The sequence below is a fragment of the Micromesistius poutassou genome, assembly GCF_964030765.1.
Source record: "Micromesistius poutassou genome assembly, chromosome: 21".
NCBI lineage: Eukaryota > Metazoa > Chordata > Actinopteri > Gadiformes > Gadidae > Micromesistius > Micromesistius poutassou.
This window is the reverse complement of record NC_140291.1, coordinates 489,417-498,275: the sequence shown is the minus strand read 5'-3', so window position 1 is coordinate 498,275 and position 8,859 is coordinate 489,417. Positions and strand designations below refer to the sequence as shown.

At 46.0% G+C, this 8,859-nt stretch overlaps 1 protein-coding gene across 1 annotated transcript in view; it reads right to left on the bottom strand.

The window, feature by feature from the left end:
- Positions 1-516: 516 nt before the first annotated feature.
- Positions 517-8,859, bottom strand: part of ngfrb (nerve growth factor receptor b) — a 16,538-nt gene continuing 8,195 nt past the window's right edge. The window contains exons 4-6 of the mRNA XM_084485315.1: positions 4,818-5,046; positions 2,898-3,061; positions 517-1,446 (exon numbers count right to left, since the gene is read on the bottom strand). Coding sequence (XP_084341441.1) covers positions 1,073-1,446; positions 2,898-3,061; positions 4,818-5,046 — 767 coding nt within the window. The 3' untranslated portion in view covers positions 517-1,072. The remainder of the gene's footprint in view (positions 1,447-2,897; positions 3,062-4,817; positions 5,047-8,859) is intronic.

Here is an 8,859-nt window from a genome sequence, read left to right as displayed (position 1 = left end):
ATTCGTGTGACAGACGTGAATAAGTGCTCACTTGTTGCATGGGTTACGCATTAGAGAATACACGCCTTCATTCCGTGTGACTCCAGAGCAGTTTAATGGCGAAGAAACCCCCTGTACTTATGCACACTAACAGACTAATAGTACTACTCACGTAATATCTGTCATGTCGTTCTGATTTCAAAGGGGATAGTTATGATTAACGAGCATGCATCCATGAGAGCACTGGACAGGACAGAAGGCATGCAAACTGGGAGGACAGTACAGTACATGACTAGAGAGGACAGTTCATGGCTAGAGAGAAGCCAGTACATGGTGAGAGAAGACAATACATGGCAGGTACAGGTACATGGCTAGCAGAAACAAGTTGTGGCTAGAGAGAGCGAGAGAGAGCAGGTACACGTTTAGCAGAGAGCAGGTACATAGCTAGCAAGGAAAAGGTACATAGCTAGCGGAGAACGTGTGTGTGGCTAGCAGAGTATGTTGGTGGCTAGCAGAGAGCGGGTACATGTTTAGCAGAGAATGGTACATGGATAGCAGGATATAGGTGTACAGCTTACAGAGAGCAGATGTTTGGCTAGCAGAGAGCAGGGTAAACATTGCATTAGATTGTCCTGAAGCAGATAGTTTGCTTTCACAACAGGGATGCTGTCAGATTGTCCATGCATGATTAATATGAGCACAGTAGTAACTTATATTTATTATTTAATACTATTGGTAGTAGTAGGAGATGTAATCGTAGTAGTAGTAGTAGTAGTAGTAGTAGTAGTAGTAGTCACAGATACAAATGGCAGGTAAGAAGTCAGATGGCTAGAAAGTTGACTAGACTCCAGAGACCTTATATAGGCCTTATATAGACATCATAAAGACATTAAGGATTCTGGAGTGGGTCCAGAGTTGATGGTTAGTGGTGAGAGGGTTATGCTGAAAGGTTTAGGGTTAGGATGAGAGGGTGAGGGCGGTAGGGGGTTTGGCCTCAGATTCATGTTTAAAAAGGACAGACACTGTGCCACTTGCATATTTGTTAGAACGTAGACGTTAAATCAATCATACAGCTGAGCTGACCCGGGAGCCGTCACACCACCGAGGTGGCGTTGGCCTTGGCCCCGCTGGCTTTGGGCGCCGCGGGCAGCAGCTTCTCCGCCAGGTCCTGGCGGTTCATCTTGCCGAGCGCCGAGCACAGCAGGTCCCGGCCCGCCCCCTCCCGCCCCGCCCAGTCGCCCAGCAACGCCCGCAGGGGCTGCTGGCGGTGGCGGAGGCCCTCGATCTGGTCCTGGGAGTATCCGAGCAGGCCGGCCAGGCGGCTCCACTCGCCCTCGCCCAGCCCCGGCCCCCCGTCCAGGAGCTCCAGACCGGGACCCCCGTCCAGGAGCAGGGACTCGAGGACCTCCAGCTCCTCGCGGGTCTGCAGGGGGACCAGCAGGCAGGGGTCTTCGTCCACGGTCACCACTGGAACCAGAACACTTGTGTGAACACTACGTATACATCTGTAGTATTTATAGTGTGTGTTTATATCTATCAACCTTCAATGTATTTCTGGGAGATTCGACTACTTTTCGAATTTAATTTATATTTAGTCATTTTCTTTCTCTGAGTTTATCGAACATGGCTGGAGTCCCAATGAGTCACATGGCGTCACACGAGCGAAGTGAGAGGAACAATAATAAATTCAGCTTTCCTGAGGCAATGCACATGGTCTGCTCACAACGTGTGAATTCTCTACAAGTCAGTCACCCGCTTTGTTGGCCCCAGTGTGTGTGTGTGTGTGTGAAAGACATTGAAAGAATCTCAGTCATTTATTTTTCTTGGCTCTCAAGATAATCACAGATTAAACAGAGCTAAGACAAGAACAGAGCTAAATAAACATGCAGCTACTAGATAAAGATGATGTGATTAATATGGGGTGAATAACAGGTTTCTTGATAGACATGAGGTAGGCAGCCGTGACACTGTAGGCATGTATACAATACACAGTTCATACAGCAAGCCGTGGTTTATGTAAAACGATGATGATATGTTAAAAACTGTGTTTAAACTACAAAATATATAGTTTAGAAATGGTATGTACAGTGGATGTTTGGGGTTACAGGTTTATTGCAAGGGGATCGCTTCTGACCCAGTGTGACTACGATTTAAGTGTTTATCAAAGATTCAGAGGAAATGGAGAGAAAACTTGCATCTCATGGAATAATTCTTCAAGGCTAACGAAAATCACGAAAAGTATTATATTGTTAGTAGGAACAACTGTAGTGTGTGTGTGTCAGTGGCGGCTGCTCGTCTTTCAAAGAGGGGAAGCTCATTTTCGGCCTACATCATATAAATTTATTAATATGTAAATCCTGCTCTCTGTTCTTTTTCAAGGAAATGCTATGTAACCCTGTCATACCAACTAGCTCCGGTGACGTTTTATAGTTCAAAATCACTGTCAATCAATCTGCAACTCTTTGATTGGTGATTGGAGGGTCTTTCGCAGACCCTCCAATCATCACGCAGAAGCCCAGCGTCCAGGCCAGCCCACTCCTCCATTCACCCCCAGAAATGCTGAGCATCCATGGGAGAGACATAATCGCAGCATAATCCAATGACCGTCGACTAAAAAAAGCTGTTCTATGCAGCCCCATTGAAGTCGATGGACACTGAGCCTCAAACTCGTCTTCAAGATGGACGTGTTCTAACGCATTTTTAGTCAATGAAATGTTAACTCAACAGTATATATTTGACCATTTCATTTTTTTAAATTTAGGGGAAGCCGAGCCGTCTTAAAGAAATCGCCACTGGTGTGTGTCTGTGTATGTGTGTGTGTGTGTGTGTGTATCTTTGTGTGATGTGCGTGCGTGTGGCATGTGTTTGTGGCATGTGTGTGTGCGCGTGGACTTGTGGACTTGTGTGCGCGGCCGTGCCTGTTTGCGACGTGCTGTGTCCTTCCTGGAGGCTCTGGCTGTCCACTGAGATCCCGCTGTCGCTGTGCATCTTCTCCCCCTCCGGAGACGGAGTGGCCTGCTGCACAGCGCCCTGCCCGGACGGACAGCTGTTGCCCTGCTTGTTCTGCTTACAGCTGTTCCACCTGCAGGACACACACACACACACACATACAGTACGTGTGTATAGCACAGCGCGTTTTAACACAAAAAGCTGTTACAAAGTGCATACAAAATGTCCCCTATGCCTTTATAGGTATGTATGTATAGATGTGATCGAATAGGGTGGGTAAGGGTAAGGCATATACTGTAGGGTTGGGGATAGAGTTGGCTGGGGTTAGGTTAAGGGTTTGTGTGAGGTTAAAGTATTGTGGCATATTTCTTTATTCTTTCTTTCTTTATTCTTTATTTCAAGGATAGCCCCTTGAGATGTACCATCTCATTTTCGAGGGGGTCCTTACAATAATGACAAACAATACAAAGATAGCAAAGAGTAAGTACTAAACATAAATCCAAACACATAAGCATAAGGACAAACACATACACTCACACACCCATGCACACTCCAACACTGCTCCCCAAAGCATATTTATTTGCCATTGCACATGTGTAAGTATTACACAGCAATAACATACTAAATCCATGAAGAAAGGTATGTAGGTTTCTTATAGGGTTATTAAGAGACACATTAAGAGTTATTAAGAGTTGGTCTAAGTTAAGGGTGAGGTTTATGCTAGCTGTACACTTGGTATACATAGAAGCACAGACAACGAATAAGGGAGTAATTCACCATTGGGAGAGTTGGCAGAAGCTCTATATTATCTTTTCTAAGTAGATACATGACAGTAATGTATGTCAAAGTCAAATATATTAGTGTAATATTTGTATTTTCTTTACTTTAATATTCACATTGTTGCAGTAATTACCGCAGAGCGTGTGTGTGTGTGTGAGTGTGTGTGAGTGTGAGTGTATGTGTGTGTATGTGTGTGTATCCGAGTGTGTGTCCGAGGTAAGTGGCAGATGACTTCATTAATAAGAAACATCAAATGAAATATTCATGTTGTTTTTCATGAGATTCTAATCTGTTGACCTACTGGCAACCCGGCATGCTTCACTGTTCAGCACTCACGCGTCACAAAACAGAGATTATTATTTCAAGCAGAATGGTCCACCGCCACAAGAACAGGAATCAGAGTTAAACGAAAGTTTGGGTCTGTGTCAAAATGTCCTTGCTTGACGTTCGCCTCCAGGGAAGTGTGGTCTCTTATACATTCCTGCGTGTTAACACTTGTAACTAGGTCCGTTTCCAAACAGCGTGATCCTGTTTGAACATTTCTACAGAAGCGGCTAACTCATCCAACCGGCTGGGCTGGATGTGCTGCTCGCGTGCTAATTAACGTGGTCACGTTATACGTCAACAACAGCAGCTGGAACACAGGTACACTACATACACCGGGCTCATTGAGATTAGGGGTTAGGTGTTAGGGTTAAGACCAGGGTCAGGGCTAGGCGCTAGTGGGTTAGAGGTTAGAGTTTAGGGTGACTGTTTAGGGCTGGAGGGTTCAAGGGTCAAAGGTTAGAGGTTAGAGTTTAGGGTGACTGTTTAGGGATGGAGGGTTCAAGGGTCAAAGGTTAGAGGTTAGAGTTTAGGGTGACTGTTTAGGGCCGGAGGGTTCAAGGGTCAAAGGTTAGAGGTTAGAGTTTAGGGTGACTGTTTAGGGATGGAGGGTTCAAGGGTCAAAGGTTAGAGGTTAGAGTTTAGGGTGACTGTTTAGGGCCGGAGGGTTCAAGGGTCAAAGGTTAGAGGTTAGAGTTTAGGGTGACTGTTTAGGGCCGGAGGGTTCAAGGGTCAAAGGTCAGGGCTTAGAGGTCAGGGGTTTCGGCGGCTCCGACGGTCCTCACCTCTTGAAGATGACGAAGGCCAGCAGGCCCAGCACGACGGCGGCCAGGATGGAGCAGTAGATGGGGATGAGCTTGTCGTGCAGGCCCCTGTAGACGGGCTCCGGGCCCTCGGTGGGCGTGGGCTCCTCCGACGGCGGGGGCCCCGCCGGGTCCTCGTAGTCCGACGGCAGTGGGGGGTCCGTGTACACGGAGGTGGTGGATAGAGGCGGATCAAGACCCGGGTTCTGGTCTGTAGGGGAAACAGTCACAGTTACAACCTTATACCGGTTGAACTAACCACAGTCTACTGGTGGACACTGGGAGCTGGCCAGTACAACCAGTTTGGTACTGGTGGACACTCTGAGCAGCCCAGTAGAACTACATATACTTAAGCAATAGATCACGACAGGCTGTGGTATACGGTCATTATACGCCCCTTAACTGTGGTATAATGACCGTATACCACTGACTGAAGTCAGTGGTTGCTATGCAACACACGGTAGCGTCCTTCAGAGAGAAGGCTAGGCTAGAGACGGTAGCTTGGTTCGCCGGCAATTTAGCCTACTATCGAGTTCACTCACCGTGTGCCTATTGCTGTACAACATTTCCACCCTCTCCAGCAATCAACATGTTTTTAGGCTTCAGTGAACTATGCTATCGCTTTTATATATAAATAAACAACAGTTAGAGTTAGGCGCGGAGTGATACTGAACTCTGTAAACTGAACGGGCGTCATAGCTGTGTGTATACGCTCAATATACAACAGTTGGGAACCAATCAGATCGCTTGATTTATGCCACCCGTTTTATAATCTTGGTTATACTGGGGGAGCTGCACTACAGTCTACTACTGGTCATACTGGGAGCTCCCCAATAAAACCACAGTCTCCTATAGTGCAGACTGGGATCAGGGTTATTACAGCGATAGGGTTGAGGTTTGCAGCGTATGTATCATAAGACGTATTTGAGGGTGAAGTAAGTACATAATAACTTAAAGTACCTATAAGTATTTATCAAACTGAGGAACATATTGGTGAATCTATAAAGTGTATATGTATTGATCTTCTTAATGTTTTACCAGTCAGCCTCTTAGCCGTGAAGTAGGTGTGGAGTTTCTGGTCCTCTAAGTGCAAGATGCTATCTACTCCCTTAAAGGGGAAGCCTGCATTTAAGTAACACTCTCTTAAAGGGTCATTTCTTAAAGGCGAGGTCTTCATTTGAATAGCACTCTGTAAAGCTATAATATGTAACATATCCACTATAAAATGTCTAAAAATAAAATTTTTAGACATCAATATCTTCATATCCGCTTTGCTGGCTAACCTCCGGGGAGACACACCGGAAACAGTAATCCAGTAGAGACATCATTCACTGATATGACATTTTAATTCCGATCTAGCTCACTACAAAGTGTTACCAGGACAAAGTGGCTCATGCAAGCCATCAAGCTAATGCGAACAAGGATGTTATAGTGTTAAATCAACGTTCAACACGCTGAAAAGGTTATTTTTAGATCGTTTTGAACACGGATAACACAGCTGGGCTTCCCTGCAATTGAATGTGCCACGTAACAATATCCACAGCTGTCTGAGTCGTTGACTCAACTAATGTTCAGTAACCAAGTTAACTTTACGTCTTTTCCCCGGCAATTGTGGTGAAGACATCTTCACCACATCTGATAGCAAGCACTGTGTTTAATCCCACTCTCTCATTCACACCAAAAGCGACGGGGCAGCGCAACTCCATACAAAGTCAACGTATGGACGCATTCCAGGCGCTATATATATATATATATATATATATATATATATACTTTATATATGAATCTTCCCTTTGCATGTGTAAACAACATTCTCTTAAACTAGACATTGTTGTACCTGTGTTTATTAGTGTCTAGGGTGTTTAATAGTGTATAGGGTGTTAGCTAGTGTCTATAGTGCTTTTTATTAAATAAAAATCGAATTCCCTCTCCTTTTACCTCTCCCTCCCTCTCCTCTCCCCTTCTCTCCCCTCCTCAACTCCTTTAACCTCCCCTCTTCTTCTCTCCTCTCTTTTCGATTCCTGCCCTCCCCTCCCCCCTCCTCTCCTCCTCTGCCCTCTCCTCTCCAGCCCTGTCCTCTCTCCTCTCTCCTTTCTCCTCCTCCACGCCCTCCTCTCCCCTCCTCTCCTCCTCTGCCCTCTCCTCTCCAGTCCTGTCCTCTCTCCTTTCTCCTCCTCTCCCCTCCTCTCCTCCTCTGCCCTCTCCTCTCCAGTCCTGTCCTCTCTCCTTTCTCCTCCTCCACGCCCTCCTCTCCTCCCCTGCCCTCTCCTCTCCAGTCCTGTCCTCTCTCCTCTCTCCTTTCTCCTCCTCCACACTCTCCTCTCCTCTCCATCTCTGATTGGTGACATCAGACACCCTGACACACAGACCATCTTTGTCCACCCCCCCCCCCCTCTGGAAACTAGACCCTCTTCCTTCCTTTGTAGACAGACTATTGTTCCTCTCTTCCATGCCCTCTTCGTTCATTCTCCTTCCATCTTTCTTTACATGTGTGTGTGTTTGCGTGTATGTCTGTGTGATTGTGTTTAAGACTGTAAGGTAGTGTGTGTGTTTTTGTGTGTGTATATGTGTGTAGTTTGTGTAGGCGTGTCTGTATGTGTAGTTGTGTGTGTATGTGTGTGTGTGTGTGTGTGTGTGTGTGTGTGTGTGTGTGTGTGTGTGTGTGTGTGTGTGTGTGTTGGGAGGGGCAGCATCGTGCAGGTTCTTGTTCCCAGGTGTGGGCAGGTGTGTGTGTGTGTGTGTGTGTGTGTGTGTGTGTGTGTGTGTGTGTGTGTGTGTGTGTGCGTGTGTGTCTGAGGCTTAAATCCCACATTAGGAATTTTTGTCCGGCTAGAAGCCAAGACATCCAATTAACAACTTGGGAATGTTGACACACTGAATTAACTATTTGTATAAACTGTATACATATATATATATATATATATACATAAATACAAATAGTTATATTACTTACACTTACGGTCTCCCATACGCCAGTTCAGTGTCACCTCAGAGAGGAGAATGAGAACGTGACAAGAACAACAACCATAAGGGTTAGGGTTTTAAAAATGGTTAAAAAAGGTTTTCTTTACAAATATTTGTACAAAGCAACATCCAAAACATGTAACGGTACCGGACATCCCTTCATCTGAAGTCCCGCCCTCTCCCTCCACCCCCGCCCCTGAACCCGTGTAACTGAAACGGATGCCACTTCCTTTGATCAGAAGTCCCGCCCCCCCCCCCCTTCTCGCCAATGCCGTGTGTTTGAGGCGCCCCGGTCCGGGCGTTACGTCGTGGGACGAGAACGCCTGGGAACAAGGTAACATAAAGCTTCAGCTCCCCGGCTGCACGTTTGTGGGCACATGGCCAGGTCCTCAAGCATGAAGTGTTGACAACTTTGTGTGTCTTTGACTTTGGAATTAATTATTGTTCTGATAAAATGTAGCTCAGAGTGGGGACTCGTGATAACGATTTTTTTTTTATTCTGCATCATGGAAAGTTCCACTTTTCTTAAGATTTTTCCACTGTCTCTTTAACCACTCAGTGTGTCTCTTCCATATTACCTAGGGATGGGCTAGTTAGTTATCAATTTCTCTCCCTCCCCCAATATTCTCATCTTTCTTTGCTGTGACTGGTATTATTTTTGTTTTGTGTGTGTGTATGTGCATGCATGTGTGTGTATGTCTGCGTGTGTGTATGCGCTTACATTTGGCTGTGTAAGTTTGTGTGTGTGTGTGTGTATGCATTTGCGTGTGTGTGTGTGTGTGTGTGTGTGTGTGTGTGTGTGTGTATGTGTTTGCATGTGTGTGTGTGTGTGTGTGTGTGTGTGTGGTAGAGGTCACAGTAGAAATTTCATCTCTTATTGATGCTACCATTTCTCAGCATCTGCTCTCTATCTCCTTTTCTCTGTCTCAGTTCTCAGTTGTCTCTCTCCCACCTGTCTCTCTGATCCCTCTGTCTCTCTCCCTCCCTCTGTTCTTTGTCTCTGTTCTGTCTCCAGCTTTGGACTGGGTCTATATCTGCAGGCTGTATCTTTGTTGTCCAT